At 36.8% G+C, this 23567-nt stretch overlaps 1 protein-coding gene and 2 long non-coding RNA genes across 4 annotated transcripts in view; all 3 read right to left on the bottom strand.

Moving 5' to 3' along the window:
- Positions 1-1550: 1550 nt before the first annotated feature.
- LOC126876364 (uncharacterized) lies at positions 1551-2434 on the bottom strand. Its single transcript, XR_007694144.1, has 3 exons — positions 2084-2434; positions 1904-2000; positions 1551-1741 (listed from the first exon to the last, which is right to left on the bottom strand). It is a non-coding gene; the product is annotated as an uncharacterized LOC126876364 (long non-coding RNA).
- Positions 2435-2446: 12 nt separating this feature from the next.
- Positions 2447-4726, bottom strand: LOC126876363 (uncharacterized). The gene is made up of 4 exons (XR_007694143.1): positions 4246-4726; positions 3091-3835; positions 2783-2878; positions 2447-2706 (listed from the first exon to the last, which is right to left on the bottom strand). It is a non-coding gene; the product is annotated as an uncharacterized LOC126876363 (long non-coding RNA).
- A 51-nt stretch (positions 4727-4777) lies between these two features.
- LOC126876356 (venom serine protease Bi-VSP-like) overlaps positions 4778-23567 on the bottom strand; it is a 34821-nt gene continuing 16031 nt past the window's right edge. The window contains exons 1-4 of one of the 2 annotated variants that reach the window (XM_050639212.1): positions 7006-7482; positions 5415-5612; positions 5141-5236; positions 4778-5069 (exon numbers count right to left, since the gene is read on the bottom strand). In XM_050639212.1, coding sequence (XP_050495169.1) covers positions 4873-5069; positions 5141-5236; positions 5415-5487 — 366 coding nt within the window. In that variant the 5' untranslated portion in view covers positions 5488-5612; positions 7006-7482 and the 3' untranslated portion in view covers positions 4778-4872. Of the gene's footprint in view, positions 5070-5140; positions 5237-5414; positions 5613-7005; positions 7483-23567 lie in introns of those variants that run through there. The other variant, XM_050639213.1, reaches the window with a different exon arrangement.

Here is a 23567-nt window from a genome sequence, read left to right as displayed (position 1 = left end):
TATTAAATTTATGCATAGTAGGATGTTCGACCTTTGTAAAAATGAAATTATAATACATACAGTTTCACCGTGGAAAAGTGAATCTTTCTAGCATGTCCACGCAAATGCAGCGGAGGGGAGGACTGTGCATGCACCAAACAACTTTACGTTCGTAATTTTTCACACAAATGTACAACTGTAGGGAAAAAATTATCTCTGATTTTTCGGATGTTAGGAATCGACAATATCGCATAACGGAATGCTGTGTTCTACGTATTCTATTTTTGTTACGAAAGTGGTACAAACGAAGTCCACGTAAGAATAGTACAACAAAATCGGTTGAGGTTAGGTTATCGTGCAGATATCGCGGCTTTTGCATTGGAAATCACGCAACTGCCAGTCTCGTCGTTCCTTGTAAACGAAAGAAAGGTATTGTAATCGGTCGGAATTAACATAAAACTCGTCGTTTCATGATAATACTGTGCATTCTGAATATGCTATGATTTGGTTTAAAATAATAAATAGTCCATTCTTGCATACTATTGCTCCAGCTTTACTTGTATTTTCGATATTGGTATAAATAGAAAGACAATTAATGTCGTTCGAGTCTATTTTCGGATCATTTATATTACGTTTAATCCATATAGTTATCATATGAGACATAGTATCGTAAAATTTGGAAGAATAAAACGTTCGTACAGGAAGTACATTTTATAAGAACTCCAACAAATCTGCGTGTGCACCTAAAATACAAACTGATAGTGATAGTGATTGTTCATAAGTTTATATACATTATCTAATGTCAATCGAAGGTATCAATTCTTTTTCTCCATAAGAGTACTTTTTCATTTATATGTGTTCAAAAATACATGTGTTCAACCGTGAAGCATATGTCACCTACAACGAAAAAGAGTTTTCCTATACTTAATATTTCCTTTATATACCTATGAAAGTCTATTCTTCGCGTAGTATGAAATTATGAATAAATCTGGAATATTGTTCAATCTGAAAAGAAAAATAACTTATTGACATCATTCATTGATACGAGATTCAGAATGTTTGTTTTGTCTTGCAGAAAAAGAAGGCAGCCCTCCCTTTCTTTTAATGTGAAATAGAAAGCGAAAATTTGAAAACAGATTTTTTGGAAATTTACTTGCAAATATCGTTTTCAATATCGTGATTTTCTTCCCAATGGTACTGTACTTTCAAATTTTCCAGTATCCCTCTAAAAACAAAAAGTCGAACCTCGTTATTGTTAACGTAGGCATTACAAGGAAGAGAAGTATTAGAAAGCAGCTCCTTTTTGTTATGGATTTCTTTATAATCATGTAAATAAGAAATTCCGGAAATTTTTTCCTAAAGAATTTAATTCTTGTGCTTTGATTGATAATTATTACACTACATACTAACTTTTCGCATACTGTTCGCGTCTAACAATTTCCTAATAATAACTACTTCAAAATAACATATGTTCTTGCACGAATTCAAAAGTACGTATGATACAATTACAATTGATTCTAAAATAATAATTATTTAAAGATATTAAGATACTAATTAAACGTTTCACTATATTTCAAAATCTGGAACAACAAATTTTTATTTATAAAAAATGAAACTGTGTTTATATATTCTTTGTCATGATGCTATTTCTTATTACCATGTCGACATTTTTTAAAATTCATTTTGTTATCTCTACGCAATATGAAAATTCATATACTGCTTAATATTTTTTACATATTATCCATCCACCGCATGATATCTCCTGAAAAATCAAAATATTAATGTTATATTATTACAATGCTTCTTAAATTTCAATTTTTGACAAATTTGAAATCCAATATATTTTGCACAATTATTATTTATCAAAAAATTCCAAGTTAGTAACTTTCTTTTCAAATGGCAAATAACATATACTTTGACTTACCTGTAAGTTTTTGTTCCTAATCATCATTTCCTCTTATAGAACATCATTATTGTTCTTATAATTACTACCAGTGTCATAGATATTGTAGTGGCTACAACTGAATTAATAGAAAATGATAAATAACTGTGTATAACACTAACACATAATTGTGTATAACAATGACAGATAACTTTTACTTACATATCAGTCGATAAGGGATTACTGTGATATCCTGTTGATGTTTCTTAAGGCACTTGATTAGGTGCGATACGGTATCATTCCTTATGGTATACTGTAGATAAGTATTTTAGAAAATAACAAGAATAAATCTAAATTATTCAGAGGTTCCAGTTTCGGCTTAGACATAAATACAGGGCCATTTGCAAAGAAGAAAGGGTGCGTTTCTACAGCCTCGTTATAGTAACCATGAATACCAATCTCTGAATTACTGGTTACTAAACATAAATATCCTATAAAATTTAATATATTTCTTTAATTTTTAATACATACATGAGTTAGTAGTTCTAAATTATGAATCATCCTACCTGTGATATTACGCTTTTCCTTATAATATCATCACTCGAGTGAACAACATTAAGATCATGTAAACCATGTCATCCTATCTTACTGTGAAGATACTTAGTTATGTTATCTAACATTATAAAAATATCATCAAATTCAAGTCCTTTTATTCACATCACATGGCCACGACGATCTGGTTCTTCGTTATATAATGTTCTAAAATTTGTCGTATATATAGGATGTACAAACCGTGATATCAAGGTATCAGTTCTTCCTTCCCAAGGGACAGTTTCATTAAAATTCTGATAGAATTAAAAATTAATTATTAATATTCTAACAATCATATATGTTAAATACATTATAGTCAACGATATATACCTGAGCGAATGTAGGGGTGATTCCTTGATAATTATAAATGTCATCAGCCCACATCATTGTGCCACTTCTTTGTACTCCAGCCTCTAGATTAACAGCCTAAACAAACATACGAAATTTTATAGAAGCTGTACAAAATATAGTATATATGCGCAATATTGAAGCGTTCAAGGGGATATAAAGGTAATGTACATCACATACACGTGTACTCTCATGCAACAAAATACAATTAGATTTAATAGTATAAGCTCTTTTATTCATCATAATAGATTGGAAATTTAAGTGTCTTACGAGGGTGAGTAAAAAGTTACCCGCTCTGTCGGTGTAGAATTTATTTTAAGCAATTGTCAAAAAAGACATACATCATTTTTTGACATAATCACTCGATTTCTGTATACACTTTGTCCATTTGCCGAAGGACCTTTATATTTTCTCATTAAAAAATGTTTTGGGCTGAGCTGCGAACCACGAATGCATCGTCGTCTTCACCTTTTCATCAGCTTTTTCGGCATCCATCTCGCACAAACTTTTTAAAATCCAAATCTGTCGTGCACTATTGCATAAGCAGAGCCGTGGCTGATTTGCAAATGATTTGCCACATTATCCAGTGTCACTCGTCTATTCCATAGAGCATAAGTTCATGAGCACGTTCAATGTTGTCATCGTGGATGTGGACGGGCGTCCAGCTGTTTTTTCATAACACTCGTGCGATCTTCTTTGAACTTTTGTGCCCATTCAAACACACTTCGTGACAAAACACTTTCTCCATAATGTGCATTAAATCTTTGATAAATATAGGCATCAAACATAACCTCCGACCACAAGAAACGAATCACAGCATCCTGCACTGTTTTCCTGCAAATCACCATTGCAAAGCGCCATTACTCGCGCAACGGTCACAAACGAATTGACGTAACACAAAGAAACCTGCGCAGCAGCACTGAACAGATATTGACGTCATACGAAGAGTGCAGATGGATCAATACGGTCGACAGAAGTTTTAACTATCTGGAGTGCGGATAAATTTTTACTGAGAGTCGTATAGGAATCTATAATCTGTAAGTACACCTTTGGCTGAATGGAAATTTCTCTTACATATAGTCAAAAATGCAGAAACTGTGTATTGAATTGGAAAGTGATAAAAAATAAGTGAAGTTTCGAGGTTGCATGTGATTGCATGAGTACACAGGACGTTTTTAGCGAATAAAAAGTAATTTTGAAAGACACGAGACTTATCTTGTATTTTATGCACTCTCTGTGTCCGAATTTTCAGAAGCTCTCTATCTTATGAAGTGTTTTAGATTAGCCGGAAAATTTTGTACGTACATACAAGAAGTATACGATCTAAGTGGAATATTCCATTATTCTCTTGATACAACAGAAACGAAATTTACAGAACTTCTCAGAAAGTTGGTTTATTATTACCAAATTTATAGAATTAATATACGTTTATCATCTTTACATACCTAAGTCGTGGAGGTTTATCGTGCGTAAAAAATTAGTGTCGTTTCAAAGTTACATTTCGTACATTTTAAGCCTATAATTTGTAACGTACAAAACAATGTAAATTTGAGCTGTTTCTTATCTCCACAATAAGAAAATCCAACTTTACGTTTTTTACACAATGATATTTATGGAACAGTAATATCATATTATTGCATCGCTTGGAGAATGAAGTCAAGGTACGATGTGACCCTAGTGTAAACGCTGGGATACCCAGCTGTGCCGCACTTATAAGCATAAGACACAATACCTATTAAATACGAGGTTAATTCATGTTGTATCAGCAGTGATCCGCCGCGGTCAGCCTGAAAGGATCGTTAAATTTTTAATCAAAGATACTGAAATATATCGATCGAATTGTATTGAAATTATACTTATATACAGTAATAATCTTCTATTGATTTGTGTATTGAAATACTCCAATTTATAACGTACATGTTATATGTATTTTGAGCAAAACTAAGATTAGAGGAAATTAGATTAAATACCATAACGAGGTGTGAGAAGTGGGCAAAACTATTAAATTGTGTTTATCTATTATTTTTAATGTTTAAGACGTCGATTTGATGTTAATTCGAATCGACGTGTCTTCAGATACCGTATAGTTTGTAGTAACTCTGTAACTTAATTACCGTACAAGAATCCTCTCCACCCTGAGCATGTTCGGCGCATATTATACCATCAGTGATATCAGGTGCATTAGGAAATTTGGAATAAGCTATTTTGCATTCGGCGTTCTTAATCACTGGCATTTGTACTTCCATTAATGCATTACGTCGTGGTCGTCCTACGAAGAAAATAAGAAAGATATTTAAGACTGGAACTATTTAATTTTATTATAAAATTGATATCACTTACTATATCTTAATGCTCCCGATCCAGCAACAAGGGGGTTATAGCCGACGAAGTTGCTCTTTCGTAGGGGCTCTTTCGTACAAATGGGATATACGTACCCTGAAAAATAAAAAAATAAATGAAAATGCAGGAAACTAATGACCAAAAGTATGAGAAAGAATTATACACGCTTTATGACACAATATATGTGTACAGTAAGAAATTTCAGGATATGATACTTCAGTAATACTCAATAGCATATATATATATATATATATATATATATTTGAGGACTTACTCGAAAATGGCACCTCCTCCACCAATCTAAGAATGGCAATATTATGATTGTGTATGTTTTCTATTCCATCCATATGTGCACAATGTGCTGCGGTCAAAACATGCCTAGCCGATATCAGGGAACCTCCGCACTTCCATAGTGGTTTGTCTGGGTTTCGGGGATTACGAAAACCTAATGCAGCGATTCATGGCCAAGCGCCTAAAATGCAATAGTCATAGTTGTGAATATACATAATTTTTTCTCACATAACGAGTAACAACGATTATTACCTATTCGAAATTCGATCATACAGCAGACGATAAGTACATACGTACAAATACTCTGAAACAGAGATTTGATAAAGACAGAAATTAAATTTTTATTCCAGTGGAATACAAATTATTAAATAATTCTATATAATTTCTATTTGAACTATACTGAACTATAAAGTTCAAACGTGTAATTTCTGCCCTAACAGTTTTTGATCTCTATCCATATTATTACTCCTATATCAATTTTTTATTTCAAGCAAAAAGATACTCTTCCTAACATGAAGTAAAAGAAAGAAATAATTCAAGTTAATAAGTAAAGTTACTACCGATAAAATCATAGCATTATTATTTAGTCTAATTGAAATGTACATTGATGTGCTGTTTAATGCCTTTAAAGTTCATTCTTTGCAGTAAATGGCTTATTATTAATCGGAAAGAAAGACATAAAACGTACCAAGTTCAGCTGGTTTACCATCGACCACCCTGGTATGAGAGACGTTGCTAAAACCTCAGTATGGTGGTCGCAAAGCCTTATACTTATACACAGTTTTTATTAAAATTTCTCTCTTCTCTTTGTTTGGATCGTTCGGACAGCAAACGATCGTAACATTGCCCTGGTATCTGCACACTGATCGTCTATAAAAATCGGTGGCTGTACGGTACTGTATCTGCCATATTTCTTGCAGAGGTTTACATTTTCTGTAGTCAAGGCACCTGCCTTCTTGATTGTCCGGTGTGGTACATTCTGGATCAAACAATTTTAAAACATTTATACAGTTCAAAGATGCGTAAGAAAGCGACACCGATTACTCAACTTTCGAAGTAAAAAGCCGATCGAGTCCACCGGATTGCCCTACAGACACGTATTAATCCGTAAGAGTTAGTCATCATGTTGATAATAATTATCTAAAGAAACTTTTCACGTGAAAATATAAAATTTTAATTGATTAGATATTGTGTTAGCCATACTTAAGAAAGAAAATGAAAATGAATGAAATGAAAGAAAAGGACTACCTTCAACCTCATTTTTTAAATAAACACTTTGTCAGTTTTGCGGTAAATAAGTTCTTAGGAATTCAGGACAGTTTTTAGTGAATCATTTTGTTTCGACCGTTCGCGGAGAGACGCGATCGCGAGATAGCACGTCAACGAGAGTTGTAATTTCCCGTTACGATTAAATAATCGACGCCACGAACTGATCAGTTCAGTAGTTCAATGAAATTCCACAGAATTAACACAAATAAATTAATGTTTATTTCAACAACTTATTAACTAGAAAGATATAAATGGAACAAAAAAAATGTAACTGCGTTTTGGTTGATAAGTAATGCGCGACATACCACCTGTGTTGACGGTTCGACTTCTCGAAAAGTTCTGAACGCCTTTCGATTTTTTTCGTTTTTTCTGGAAGGCGACCCCCACTACGTTCGGATCACGCCACATTCTTTTACGCGAGGTAAAATAACGACCACGAGTCGACGTTTCTGGAAGTCGCCCTGCTTAATGAATCATGCGCTTGCCACTACAATGTTTGTTTGCCGGGCAGACGCGACGGTCCGTCTGCGACATTATAGTGCCGCGATCGATAGTTAAGAATATGACCTATGGTAAGCCGCATGGCGTAACATTCTCCCCCCGTTGAGAGGGTACCGATCAAACTAGCGAGGTGTGGTTGAAGTTCCCATCTTATTTCGTCTCGGTGGCTAGTTGTTCGGGTTTCTCGAGATCGGGTTGAATTGGCAGTGGGACAAGCCTTTTGACGCCCCGATCCAAAATGCTTTTTGCCGTCTGAACTGTAGCTGTCCGGATGACACTGTCACGACCGGCATACTTCAAATCCGACGGACTGACGATAGAGATAAAGCACTCGGCGACAATGTATATCGCTGAAGTGCCTAATGAACCATCAACATCCCAACGGTCCTTCCACCGAAGGTTCTAGAAGAAAGAGCACGTGGCAACGGTCGCGGACGCCTAGCAAATGCATGGACGGTGGGGATGTTGAGGGATGACAAAAGAAAGTAATCGGATCCGATCGAAAGTAAAATCATAAGAGTCAGTCTTAAAAAGTCACGCCCAGAGTTCGGAAGTAGATTGTAAAGTGTATTGATGTTAGAAAAAAAATAAAGTTTCTTTTTTTTATTTACACCTCAAATTTCTTTTTTTATTTTGTTATTTTACGTGACAACACCATCGGCGCCTGGATGAACTCGGCCCAGAGGCCAATGCATGGAGGGAACGTTGTCCTCTCTGAGGATGACGATTGTGCCCTTTTGGATGCTGTGTCCACCCTTGCTCCATTTATTGCGGTTGGTTAGCTCGTTCAAATACTCCTTATGCCAGCGGTTCCAAAAATGTTGTTTAAGCTGTTGGATATGCTGCCATTTGGAGAGTCGGTTCGATGGAATGTCTCTGAAATCTCGATCACGTAAGCACATTAATGAATCGCCAATGAGGAAATGTCCGGGAGTGAGGGCTAGGAGATCATTTGGATCGGTGGAGATAGGAGTTAGCGGGCGGGAATTGAGGACTGCTTCTATTTCTATGATAAGAGTATTACGGTGTTAAGCTCATATGTTTCTGTTTCTCCACTCGCGCTGCGCCATAATATCCTTTGATATTTCCGATCCTCTGGTCGTACGAGGAATTGCCGATACATTTTCTCGATCTCGCCAGTGAGTACGTACTGATGAGCGCGGAATCTAATTAATATACAAAATAAATTGTGAATTGATTCGAGAATATAGGATTTCCCCATTTTCATGATTATCGTGATTTTTGTATAAATATATTTTTGAAGATACTAATAATTAGGTACTTATAAATTAGTATTATCAATTATTTTGCATTTATAATTCCGCCTCTAGTATAAGTGTTAATTGAAAACTAACTTTATGTTTCAAAAAGTACTAGCAAAGTCGTTGAGTAACAAGCCACTGATGCTAACACAAATAGCATTGTCGTAATTAAATATTTCTAAATATTCATTTTTCATTTTGAACCTGTAGAAACAATTTATTATATATACTATTAGCTAAGTAATTGCATATTTAATTAAGTCGAAATATAAAACTTAGTTATTTTAATAATTTAAAAAATAAAAAACTGACAAACATTTCAATTTAATTTATGGTTGGAACAAAAGACATTTCATTAATTGAAATATTGTAACGCAGAGTACTTTCCAAAATACGCCGAGAGTATTCCTGATGGTGAAACGAGCGTTGCTTCATCGAACGCAGCTAAAGAAAACAACATCTATGTAGTTGGTGGTACGATGCCTGAAATAGAGGGCGATAAATTGTACAATACCTGTACTATTTGGGGTCCCGATGGAACTTTGATAGCAAAACACCGAAAGGTAAGTAATATATTCCTTTATGGCTTTGAATTTGAAAATATTGGGGCGAAGAAAGTGACTCTATCTAGGAATAATTTAGGAATATACATATGTACATACGTATACTATAACCAATTCTATAATTTACGGTTTATAAAATACGTTATGATACGGGAAACGCCCATTTTTGTTGTAATGTGTTTGTGTTGTATAAATTTTTCAAATACTTAAAATATTATTATACTTATTTTTTCTCCTTTTTAAACATTATTAAATGATAAGATTTTTTAATAAAAGAAAGTGATAAAAACGCTGTCAGTTATTAAATAAAAAATAATTAAAGTTTAGGAGTTGGTAACTTTGATATTAAATTACAAAAGTTGCAGCAATAGAATTAGCGACTACATTTTTATGTTATTAGGTACATCTATTCGACATCGACATTCCTAATAAGATTACTTTTCGAGAGAGTGATTCACTCAGTCCTGGTAACTCCCTAACGACGTTCGATGTGAAGGGCTGCAAAATAGGTATTGGCATTTGCTATGATATTAGATTCGAGGAAATGGCACGCATTTATCGGAACAAAGGTACAGTAACTTAATCGATCAATACTTAACTAGCAAAAAATTAAATATCTTTCTTAAATATATTCTATATAAAATTAATATAATCTGTAACTCTGTATAAACAGAAGCTTAATTTAAAAAAACCAGTATATTTGCTGAAAATGAAACAAATAAAAGAATTAAAAGCACAATAAGAGGACTGTCCTCGCATATTCAGAAATGATGGAATGTGAACCGTGCAACTACGAAGTTAATTGGTATTCGGTAGCTTCATATTTCCTGCTTCTCTGGGTTAGGTTGCCAAATGCTGATATATCCAGCGGCATTCAATATGACCACTGGACCACTGCACTGGTCATTACTTCAGCGTTTCAGAGCGAATGATAATCAATTATACGTTGCCTGCATATCACCGGCTCGTGTTCCTTAAGCAAGTTACGTCGCATGGGGACATACACAGTTGACCAATCCCTGGGGAAAGATTCTTTACGATTTGGAAACTCAAGAGAATATGGCAGTCACCGATATCAAAAAAAAAAAAAACTGGCGAACCGTGTGTTACCACAACGAGACACGCGATGCTATTTGTCGCTTTAAATTGTGCCGCAACTCGTTTTTGAGATCTTTGCCAGGGGCGCGTTAAAACATGCTGAAAATATATTTCTGGCTTTTCTGGGGTTTAACTGAAATATGACAAATAACGTTGTAAAACATATGTACTTATGACTTACAGAGTAATTGAGTGTACAAAATATATAGTATACAAAATAGCCAGCGATTTAGGGCTTTAAAAGATCAAAAGGAAAGAAAAGGAAAGAAAAGAAGAAAGATAATATATTGTGGCAGTCTAAGTCGATCTAAGAAAATAGATAAAGGGAGGGAGGGGCAAAGCTAGTTAATCTGGAAAGAATCCAAGCGTCAATTTCAAGCATTTACAGAGAATCAAGCGGGCTGGTTAAAGTCGTGAGTTGAGCAATTATCCCGCGTTAGGTTCAATCAGGTTAGTCCCACGCGAAATTGATCCAACCATGCGAAAACGAGTGTATTCTGATTTCTGTCGCAGATACTTCTGGCTAGTGCAGTACCTACACGGTGGTTGTTGAAATAGCCGCTTCTCATCTATTTTCCCTAGCGCGGACATCATCCTTTGATCCCTTACGACTAACGAAGTTTTCTAAGATGTACGGCAGTTTGAGATTCTACTTGAAAATGATCATGATTGCGGTCTGTGTGTCGTCTGCTCTTCTTTTTGTCCTTCCGTTAAAGACTGGTAAGTTGATACTGATTAATTATGCGATCGAAACCCTATATAATGGCTACAAAAATGCCGCTAATATAATATTCCTTCTTTCTTGTATCTTCTTTCTTGTATCTTCTTTCTTGTATATATATCTTGTATATATATATATATATATATATATGTCGGGTCACGATTCGAATTTTGGGCGCGCGACGACTCTTCGTGTGGACTAGCCATCGTTTCACAAAGCCGAGATTTTATTTAGACATATATACAGGTCTATCACTAAGCTTAACAAATAATAAGTACAACTAATAATAAGTCTAACAAACACTAAGCCTAATGAATAATACGATCTACGAATAATTAAATTAAATAATACTATTAGCAATGTTTGAGTTCAAACGAATCCACGATCACCGGGATAACTCCTTACTAAGCGAAACTAACTTAGACGCAAATGCGATCGTCGAAAATGCTCGATGTATCACTGCGCCAAATACGATAAGGATAGGTTCGACAAAAACAAAGCTAAAATAGTTAGGTTCAACCTTGGCGATTTCGTGTTACGTAAAAACGAGGAAAGAAACCAGACGAAGTTAGATCCGAAATTCAGGGGTCCATTCGTAATAGCCGAGATTTTGGAAGGAGATAGATATACCCTAAAAACCTTAGACGGCAAACGATCATATAAGGACAGACACGACAGACTGAGAAAAATGCCAGAAGGTTGCGTCCCTGCTGAGTTAGACGTCTGCGGTGATGACAACGGCGGTGATAATAACGATGCAAGTACACTGACCTCAGAGGATCATTAACACTGCGTTGTGGTCATAGTAATACACCGAGTGGTTTTATGTGCTTTTGTTGTAACCCGTTGAGTGGGTTGATGTGTTTTTGTTGTAACCCGTTGAGTGGGTTGATGTGTTTTTGTTGTAACCCGTTGAGTGGGTTGATGTGTTTTTGTTGTAACCCGTTGAGTGGGTTGATGTGTTTTTGTTGTAACCCGTTGAGTGGGTTGATGTGTTTTTGTTGTAACCCGTTGAGTGGGTTGATGTGTTTTTGTTGTAACCCGTTGAGAGGGTTGATGTGTTTTTGTTGTAACCCGTTGAGTGGGCTTACGTGCTTTCTGGGTGTAATGCACCCAACGTGGCAATATGATCCAACAAACTGAGGTTCACCGGTGTACGAAATCGAAAATGATCTGTTGTGTCATTACGGTCTGGCTGGCGACTCACAGAACGCACCTAACACTTTGAATACAAATTATAACATTACAAATTCCTATTCTCTTTTATTTTTCTGTTGTCAAACCTCCGAACGAAACTTTGTTATTGCACTGGACCCTTGACTTACTTGGACATTTAGTTAAATCGCAAATAATGTCAGTTGTATCGAATCTAATGTAAGAAATACGATATTTTAGTTACACACGAGGACGTGTGATAGTCAGGATGGCCGTGTCGGAGATGAAAGAACACCGGAGCCTTTGGAATTTTGGATAATCCCGCAACATTGTAACCTAGAGTCTACTATAGCTGTAATTGAACAATTGTAGTTATTCAACCCGATTGTAATTATTCGAGAATTGTGATAATGAGCTTGGGTTCGAGGCGACAGTCAGTCGCCGAACGTAGCCGCGGTCACGGGATGAACGCTTTGCCTAACAAAGGTATGAAGTAATTCTATAGCTCTCCTTAAAAGAAATATTTGTGGCGACACGCGACAGTAAACATTCCAACGGTTTCTGTCCCGTGGCTCGCCACGTGCAGACCCTATTCTTCGAGTAAGATGATTGCCAGATGTCGATGCGTCTCCGCAGTACATGTTCGGCTAGCCCGAGGGCCCGTTATAAATCTTAAGGTTTAGTTAACTAAAGTCCTTCAAACAGACAAACAGTCTTTGTCCCAACTACGGGAAGATAGGGAAGACATATTTTTCAACGAGCGGCGTCTCCCACTAGCAACTTTCCCTCGAGGGCGGCTAGCATCCTTTTCTAACCACCGATATGGAGATTAACCAATTAGCAGCAACACTTTCTGAACGAAGGCTTTTCTCGACGAATCCGATGATCTCGTATCCTTAGACACACCCCGTTATAGTTTTCCTGTGTGGCATCATCGGGACGGGAAAGGCTTTCTCGCTCGCGATCTCATCGATCCAAGAGTAACGCCTTCGCGATCAGTGATTATTCTCAGACTTAGACTTTGTGAGTACGTTCTGTTGTCATCCCGTTGACCGCGGATTCGTTATTGAACCTAGGATCATTGTCATTAGTATCTCGAGCACCTAACTACCGCGGTTACTTGTCCGGTTCTATAATAATCGTATTTGCACTAGTCAATGTCTTCTCCATTGCATAACGACAACGTGTAACCCAAACGAAGATTCGTTTCACGCCCCTAACCCTAATTCTAATGTAAACCCGATATATATATATATATATATATATATATATATATGTATGTATAAGATTTATAAAATGAATGCTCGGTAAAATGTCTGTGATAAATAATAGCAATTAAAATGGAAAAATTTTTAATTGCATTGCTTCGACTATACATATACATATACTTAATGTGACTTACTTTGTATGAGAAAAATTCTGTTTGCCAATTCGATATCGAGAGCTGATAATGCTAACATACGATGAAACGATAACAGAAGAATCCGAATATTCAGAACTTTTCACGATATATGTTAAATAATATTATGAAATAAATTAAATAATTACCCCGCATTGCTTCCAGCGTACGTGTTCACGATTCTCGGCGAAACCGAATATGGCAGCAGGAAATCAACCAATCACAACTTCGGAAGAAAGTAAAGCGCGGGAAGAAATCGCGGCATCCAGCTTCCTGCGAATCTATTCTCGATCTCGATGTAAGCAGTAATCTTTCGATAATCGTTTTGCAAAATGGCGTGTCTTAAACGAAGTGTATAGTAAAATTCGTATTTGAGAGACGCATAAATAAACGATATCAGGCTATTTCCCGCGAGAAATTCACGTTCGGTTGCAACATAACATGTCACGTATGTATTTTCGTCGAAAACTGATTTCGAGGGACGTGTATATGTGCGTATCAAGTTACTTGGCGAAAGTTCAACGACAGACTGTGACTTTAAAACAGTATGTATGCCTATGTTTGTTGTCCGAGAATTGGAAGAATCTGTCATGTTTTGTTTACGTCGGCTGTAATGGAGTGGTGTTTTTGTCTTGTGGTAACTGAATGTCTCAAACAACAAACTCGAGATTTCAATCGATCTTCGAAAAGAAGTCATACCCATTGGCCTTGGGTGAGTTGTGATTTCATTAACTTTTTAATTCATAATTGATAACATAAGGTTATTGTAAGACCGATGAAAATATGGATAGCAACCAATTGCAATTGAATATCTGGCCTGTCTTGCACTATTGAAATTTTGCAAGTCACTAAAGTTACCAGCATTAATATGTTCCCTTGCACAAGTTTGACGATAAAACAAATGAAATTTTACTATTTGCAAGTTATTTGATTATTGTATTTAACGAAAAATTATAAAATCATAAAATAGAATTCTATATAACCTGTAAATCGTAACTTGTCAATCTACTAGTACATATATTATAAATTGGTAAACTTTTGTGTGTGGGGGAGGGGGTGCTAGATGTAACACTGATACGACATTTTGAAAAAATATTTAATTATAATCATGAAAGGCGTTATTGAAATATTGAGTTTTTATTAATGTTCCTTGCAACTTCGAGTTTGCGTACTATATTTAAAATGTACATAAGATATAAAGTATATTGACAAGTAACAGTCACAAAATTGTTTCAAATGAGGATAATCATCCTAATATCAACTTATCAATTGTGATCTGATAAACAAGAATTCAAAATACAGTTAAACTGTGTTCTACATACAATAATCTTTTTCGGAGGAGATTTAAATATATGAACATATTGTGATATTTTGTCCATAATAACATGAATAATATAAAGTTTCGTATTACATATACTCTATTTTTTAATATATTCTGCATATCTCATTTTATGACAACAGACAAGCAAACTATATTCCCATTATAAGCTTCGCTCTAATTTCGCATCGTTTCACCTGAATATATCGTGAAATTTCATCCCGTCAAAATTTTGCGTCAATCTTTTTTATCTTAAAGGATTAAAGACAGTTGCAAAACGCCACGGTGTTTCGGGGTTTGTTTAAATTTCCGCCAAATGAAAAAGAAGTTTCGCGAAAAATGGTAGTTACTAACGGCACGTCTGGTTACAATTTTCGTTTACAATTCTTTTGGCGAGTAAATATGACGTACTGGGTCGATACTAAGTAGTCGGTTGTCCCTGAAATTTGAACTGTTGAGAACGAGGTAATAACAGGGCGACTGGTTTGTTGCTGTGTAACGTATACACGTTTCTGAATAGTTTTCTACTTTAAATGAAATTAACTGCTACCCGACGGAGTTTCGACGTAGCGATAAACACGCCACTGAAAAAAGCGACGAATGGGAATGGAAAATACGTAAAGATTTTTTTGACAAAATAAAGAATCATTTTGTCAGATTTCAAGAAGAGTTTGGGTAAATTCAATTTATGCTCTTTGCTACTTGACTTATGTTTATAACACTAAAAGTTATCTTTACAAGCAGCGAAGTGATTTAGTTTCATCCGTAGTTCGGTTGCTTCCAATTTTTTCATTTTCACATTGTGTAAATTTCGACCAATTGCGGGGAGACGTAATCGCGAGGAGAGACGTCAACGGGGGTCGTAAATCCCCGTTACGATTATAACAATCGACACCACGAATTGATCGATCCCCTGATTTCCGTTGAGATAATAGGGGTGATTGAGTTTGTATAACACTGTGATTCACAGAATTATAAATTATATATTTCCAACACTTAGATTACACTGACGTAGAGAAATAAATAGTTAACAACTTGTCGCATGAAGATGCGATAGATATGTACGCTAGAGCAGGGCTCTTATAATGGAAATTAATGTATTAATGGACTTAGCACTATAATATATTTAGGAGAGAAGATGTGTGTTCGACAACACCGAGAACCGACAAAAGATTTGCGTGAAGTATGCGACTCTCGCGCTATGTGTAGACTGCCGCGTTAGGCGTTAGTTTTTAGACTGTCTGTCGCTCTTTTTCTAATACGGAAGAAAAGTTCGGTGTGGGTGTGCCCCTGTGCCTAAAGAACGCGGATTCGTTGTTCCCACTTTCGTTAGAAAAAGTGAGGGCCACGAAGCGCGGTGTCGATTGGTCATGACCTGCACTACTGCTCGAAGGGATGAGTATCGAGTCTCCTACCATCGTGGTGGATAGATGACTGTGTGCGTGAGAAAAACCTAGCTTGTTTTATTACAGGGCTATTCGGATTTTCCTAATGGGTGCATACCCGCTTTCTCCGTGTTTTAAGTGCGACTAATAAACCCAAGGACCTCTCTAAAAACCGACTGTGTTTCGAGAATATTTTTAAGCTTTAGAAATTCTTCAAGACAAACGGATTGAAGACACATGGCGAAACAATACAGGGAAGTGAAAGTTATGGTGGGTCCTTAGGTTTATTGAGGGTCGAAGTGACGTTACGCAGGTCGGTTGTTGTCCGGTCGCGCGGGCTGGCGTGCAGATGTTTTAGGCGGCGTAACACATTGCGTATTACAATATTGATGTTAAAATATTATTATAGAAAAACATGTTAGCAACTTAATTTTCTATTTGTTCGTTTCTCTGTTTTCCTTATTCTGTTTTTGGATTTGTGGTGGATGATTTAAATAATGACGTGACGAGTTGATACTTGATATTGTCAAATATATTTAAAATTATTCTAAATACAGAATTAATCGCACGGGAGACAAAGATTTTGTAACGAATCCTAGCGGCTGCCATTTGTCGTTCACGCGCTGTTGCCGATACCGAATGCGCTAATGTCACGTAAAATAACAAAATAAAAAAAGAAATTTGAGGTGTAAATAAAAAAAAGAAACTTTATTTTTTTTCTAACAACAATTCACTTTACAATCCACTTCCAAACTCTAGGCGTGACTTTCCAAGACTGAAGCTCTTATGATTTGACTTTCGATCGAATCCGATTACTTTCTTTTGTCATCCCTCAACATCCCCACCATGCATTTGCATTTGCTAGGCGTCCGCGACCGTTGCCACGTGCTCTTTCTTCTAGAACCTTCGGCGGAAGGACCGTTGGGATGTTGATGGTTCATTAGACACTTCAGCGATATTGCCGCCGATTGTCGCCGAGTGCCGCCACATCTTTATCTCCATCGTCAGTCCATCGGATTTGAAGTATGCCGGTCGTGACACTAACATTGTGGCGTCAGAGACGATGCGTTTTGACTCGCGAAAGGCGTTTTCGGTTTGCTTCGACCACTCGATTCGCCGCGAACAGCTCGTACGTATCTTTGTTCGCGGATCCGCGTAGTTTGTTGCACGAGTATACGTTTATATTGACACCGGTGTTCACAAGAAAAGAGATCCTTGGTGCCCTGTCCGTCACGAAAATGCGATGGGATACTAAAGCCATCGCCACATGCCGCGTTTACGGACGGCTGGTCTCGTTTCACTGGGTCCAGTTGCAAGGGGCCCGGCACTTCCTTGCGCGGTCTCGAAAGGTCTCGTGGTAATAGCAGAGACCAGACTTCTGCGGTCTGTCCTTCGAACTTGATATCAATCTTGCCTTCCGTATGTAGAATAACGATGTGAGGTGGATAGTGGGTGAAGGTGCCCACAAGAAATACTCTTGATGTTCAACAAAAAAGTTAATTAAATTATTAACAATCAACAGTCAACAATTTATGATCAACAATTAACGACTAACGATTAACTGTCAACAACAATTAACGATTAACGATGAACGATCAAAAACAATTAACGATTAACGATGAACAACGATTAACGATTAACGATTAACTATCAAGAGTCAATAATCACGTATCTCTAATTGTGTTTGCTTCGCTATGACGCTTAACCTTTCGCACTCCGCAGCTCGGGGCAGAATGAATCTTTGATTCGAAACCAAATGGATTCTTTTCTTTGTTGCCCCTCGATATCTCCACTACGCACGCGTTTATTAGATGTCCGCAACGGTTGCCGCGTATGCATTCTTCCGAATATTCGGCGAAAGAACTGTAGGGATATCAATGGTACATTAGGCGTGTCGGCCTTACGCTTTGAAGGTATAGCGCTTTGTGTCGCGAAGCCGTTGGAAAGTTCCATGGTCGAGTGCCACCACAGATGCATGACGATTAGATACAAACGCTTCAAGTATTACAATTAATAGCTGATACAATTGCAACAAAACAGATGTCCTTTATGCAAGACTACTGAAATTACACAGCTACAATAAAATAAGGAATACGTCTGTACTATGGGAAACATAAATAAATATACACATAGTAGCTTATACAACATGTATGTGGAGGACGATTAAACGCGTTGTTGATTAATGACCAGACGAGTTGATACTTAGTGTAGTCAAATGTATTTAAAATTATTTGCAGTACAGAATTAGTCGTCGTTCGCTTAGTGTTGCTCGATATGTGTATACAAGGTAATGCTTACGTTCGTTCGATATTAATTCGCTATAAGAATGTTCGATACTAACTGTCTTAACGATCGTGTTCTTTTATTTATACTCGGGGGAGTATCGAAAACTTTAAATTCAACCTCGGTTGACGATTGCACGCAGCGGCAACATTGTTTTGCCCGGAGTTTGTTTATCGTTACGCTTTGCTTGTCACGTAAAAGTAATGGGAAAATAATAATAAAAAAATGTTGGGTTCTTGAACCAGAGTTCGAGATACCTCTATTCTATAATAGGATTACAAGTGTGCGATTAAACTGTTACCGAAAGACTGAAGCCTCGATCAAGAACCAGCCCTTCTAGATGTTCGTTTATCTTATGCCTACGTGCCGAATTCATAATCCTTTATTTTGGGAGTCGGTGTCGTGTGCAAGGCGGTTCAGGTTTCCTGAGTCGGTTGGACATATTTGTTGACGTTACATTCCCCCAGTGTTAGAGTGCGGCTGGTCCTCCAGACTCTTATTTTCGGTGTAGTGCCTCCTTTTGTATGCCCTTTTGGAATCTTACATGCCTTGCTTCGAGGATGACTGAATTGGTGTCTTCAGGTAATTCTCGTAATGGTTGTATTTCAGGTGTGGAATATGTGTTTAAAGGTGCGCTCTATTGGTCTAGAGATATTGCTTATACCTGTGTCTTTTTTTTTCTTTGGTTTTACAACATAATACGCGAATACATAATTTGGAAGGTAGGCATTTGCTTATAATATCGAATAATCCTATTTTGTTAAATATACATATGTTCCTAGTAATGCTAGATCAATATAACTAATAATTTATAAGACACTTAGTTCCTATTTCTTAAGACTTCTAATTCTATGTTCATAATTAAGAGAGTTTACTTCGTTGGAAATTTGATTGAGGTGCATTCTATACGATTATACATTATTAATGATTTTTGGAGCGTTTTCAATTTTTGTTAGGATTTCTTCTAGACTGTCAGTTAAGGGTAAAGCTATAGTTTTGAAATTTGTTTTGTAAGTTATATTGGTTTTTAAGTTATTGTTTTCATCAAAAAATTTATCTATATTTTTATTCATTAATTCTAAATTATCGTTATCCAGAGTTACAAATAGACTTCTAGAAATGGATCCAACAAAATTCAATGAGCCTCTTCGGTAACAAGTGTGTGTCATAAATTTAATATGCATGATTACATTGTCTAAATTTCTTTTGCGAGCGCGTGTAATCATTTCATTGGAATACGGGCATTCACTTTTAAAATGTTCTGTTAACATTAGTCTAAATCTTTTAATTTCGCTGAGTTTTGCATATATATCCTTAATGTCTAAACCTATAATTACGTTTACGGATTCGCTATATAAGTATGCATGAGCTAATTTTTCTTGATATATAGAACTACCATTAAGGGGTATAACGTTTAGCTTAGCTAACTATGAAGAAGGTGAAGATCGTCCTGGAAAGTAAGGTTTAATACGGTTACCATGTATTTTCCTAATCGAGTGATTTACTATTATTTCATAATAAGGGGTTTTTCACTTTTTCAATGGTGTATGGCCCTGGCCATTCAGTATCTATCTTGTGTTCTTTATGATCGTTATGAATTAATACTAAATGTCCTTCTTTAAAAATAGATTGAGGTTTGGCAATTTTAGAGAAGTTTCTAATAAATTTTCTATAGTATCCAGCTAGCCCAAGGAATGATTTTACATCTGTAGGATTTTTTGGTAGTTTGAAATTCTTTACTGCTTCTATCTTTTTAGGGTTAGGTTTTACTCCATCTGCTGTCACTACATGTCCTAGATATTCTAATTCGGGCTTTAAGAATTCACATTTATCTGGTTGTATTCTTAGACCTACTTTCCCGAGTCTTTGGAATATAATGACTAAGTTTTTAGTATGTTCTTCCATCGATTGCCCGAATATAATGATATCATCGAGATAAACGAAACAATGATTGTTAATCAAACCTCTTAACGTGGTATCCATCATTCTTTGAAAGGTAGCAGGTGCGTTCTTGAGCCCGAATGGCATTCTATTATAGTGGAAGTGTTCTTATGGTGTGCTAAATGTAGTGTATTTCTTTGAATTCTCGTCCATGGGTATTTGATGGAACCCTGAGGATAAGTCTAAAGAGGAGAAATATTTCTTATTTCCTAGCTGTGATAGTATATCGTTAATGTCAGGTAGTGGATACGCGTCTTGGTCTGTTAGTTCGTTTAACTTCCTAAAGTCAATCACTACTCGCCACTTTTGTTTCCCTGATGCGTCGATTTTCTTTGGAACGACCCAGACAGGAGAGTTATAGGGAGAGTCGGAGGGTTCTATAATCTCTTTGTTTAACATTTCAGTCATCTGTTTATTTATTTCGGTTTTATGATGTTCGGGAGGACGGTAGGATTTTACGTTGATGATCTTGTTACGTAGATGATACATTTACACTGTACACGTGAATGTGTGTGTAAGCGTCAGAGGGCGTCCAGGTCTCAGTAGAGACAAAAGACGATTGGAGGCTGTTAGGAGAATCTAGAGGAGGTGGTTGACAACAAGCGTGCGTGCAAGAAGGTTATCGAAGTCTTCAGAGTGTAATATATATATGTATAGCTGTTGTGTGCGAAATAAAGTAAACTATTTGTATTTTCGAATCCTCTCTATACCTTAACATGGTAGCAGAGCGTGGTTACTAGTTTTGCAAGCTATTTAGTGCGTGGTTTTTAGTCTTGCGAGTTTAGTAAGGGAAGAAACGTTCAAAGAATATAAAATAAAAGAAAAAATACTTCAAGCACGTAGGAACGCTTGAGTAAAGAATAGGAAATCAATTAAAATGGAGAGATCGGAAATTATGCTATCGATATTCGATGGTGAGGGTTACGGTATGTGGAAGAAAAGAATAACAATGTTTCTGAGATATAAAGAATGTGATATTGTTATAACTAGAGTGAAGACTGAAACAGACAATCCAGACTGGGATAAAAAGGATCTGAAGGCGATAAATATAATTTACAGTGCCTTCTCAAATAGACAATTAGAATATATTAGGGAAGAAAAAACAGCGTATGAAATAATGAAAAAGTTCGACGAAGTGTACTTGAAAGAATCGACGGCACTAGATCGTGTGCAGAAGGAGATTGGAGAAGATAAGTCTTGATAAATACAGTGATTCAGCATCGTTTTTTAGCGATCTTGAAAAATTAATAAATGAATTAAAAGGTGCAGGCGCAAAAGTGAGTGAGAGGGAAAAGCTGAATTACATGATAAATACGTGTTACGTCGCGTAACTCTACCTAGCCCAGGCCACACACCGCGGGCAAGATGGCAACCAGATGTCTTCGGATACTCACTGCGTACCCTCAATAGTCTCAAGTATCTTCCATAAATCTTAGGAATTTCCTAGTCGAGGTCCTTCAAACTGAACAAACGTCTGTTTCCAAAGCATTTCTAAAGACCTTTGTCTACTACGGCTTGACAAGGGAAAGTTGGTTTTTCTCACGTATGATGCAACTTTCCTCCCACGAACCACTTTCTCTCGAGGGCGGTTAAGACCCTTCGTTTAACCAATTAACAACGAAGACTATTTCCCTCACTCCCTTAGTCAAAATCGTCACCAACAAATCCGATGGTCCCGTGCGCTAGACACACCCATCCTTAGCTTTCCTCCGCCACAGCATCGTCTCCGAACATCACTGACTTTACATCCTTCGAACAGTCAACATCCTTCGACCGGGTTTACACCCGAAGATCAGTCAGTCTCAATCAAGCATCTCGTCAAGCGGTCAGCAATTCGAATACAATGAGTCGACAAATCCATCAGTATACGCGATAATCCGTCTAGAGACTCAGGTCGCACTCATTCGTAGTCATCTCATAACAAATATTCATTTTGTGTTACACCGAAGTTGTTGGTTTGTGAAAATATATAATAACCTGTTAGCAACAGCGTTATCCTTCATTTAACTACCCTTATTATCCTAAACGAAATAAGGGATCGAGCGATTCGCGGCGTCGATTAGCAAATCGTAACGGGAATTTACGACTCCCGTTGGCGCGCTTCTTCGAGATCGCGTCTCCCAGCGAACGTGCGAAAACAATACGTTACCCGAAGAGTATAGCTACATAGCGGATATAATAGATGCAGTGAAAGAAGAGAAACAAACGGTAGCGTGCGTGAAGAATAAAATAGAAATAGCGGAAAAGAAAGATAAGTCTAATCGAGGAGAAATGAAAACTAATGCCTTTGCTGCAAAAAAGGAAGGATGCTTCAAATGTGGAAGAGTGGGATATTTTGCATGAGAGTGTCAAAATGGCGTCCAAGCGGGAAGCAGTAACAGTTATCGGCGTGGGTCAACACGTGGTCGCAGCAGAGGAAGAGGAAACAAAGGCAATACGAACAGGGGGCGTGGAAACTTCCATCGTCAATCAGCAGCCGGCACGAGCGAATATGGCAACTCAGGAGCAGGCATATGGATGGCAACAGCGCACGCAGCACACAGCAGCGAGATGAACGAGATAAGTGGTAACGAAATAACATACTTATTTGTTAGGGAAGTGATACATTTACACTGTACATGAGAGTGTGTGTGTAAGGGTTAGAGGGCGTCAAGGTCTTAGTGGAGACAAAAGACTGTTGCCAGATGTTAGAAGAATCTAGGATAGTCGGTTGGCGACCAGCGTGCGTGCAAGACGTTCTTCAGAGAGTAATATAGATGTATAACTGTTGTGTGGGAAATATAGTCAATTATTTGTATTCCCAAATCCTCGAATTTCCTTAACATGGTAGCAGAGCGTGGTTACTAGTTTTGCAAGATATTTAGTGCGTGGTTACGATCTTGCGAGTGAGTTTTCAGTAAAGAAAAAAAAACTTTCAGAGAAAAAAAATATACTTCGAGCACGTAGGAACGCTTGAGTAAGAAAAGAAAAAAAAAGAAGAATCAATTAAAATGGAGAGATCGGAAATCATGATACCTATATTCGATGGTGAGGATTATGGAATGTGGAAGCAAAGAATCACGATGTTTCTCAAATATAAGGAATGCGAGGTTGTTACAACTAGAATGAAGAACGAAAGAGACGATGAAGACTGGGACAAAAAGGATTTGAAGGCGATAAATATAATTTATAGTGCAATATCGAACAGACAATTGGAGTATGTTAGGGAAGGAAAAACGGCGTATGATATAATAAAAAGGTT

This window comes from Bombus huntii, unplaced genomic scaffold (assembly GCF_024542735.1).
Source record: "Bombus huntii isolate Logan2020A unplaced genomic scaffold, iyBomHunt1.1 ctg00000072.1, whole genome shotgun sequence".
Taxonomy (NCBI): Eukaryota; Metazoa; Arthropoda; class Insecta; order Hymenoptera; family Apidae; genus Bombus; species Bombus huntii.
Note: the sequence above shows the minus strand (reverse complement) of the source record. Positions and strands in the feature narration are given on the sequence as shown.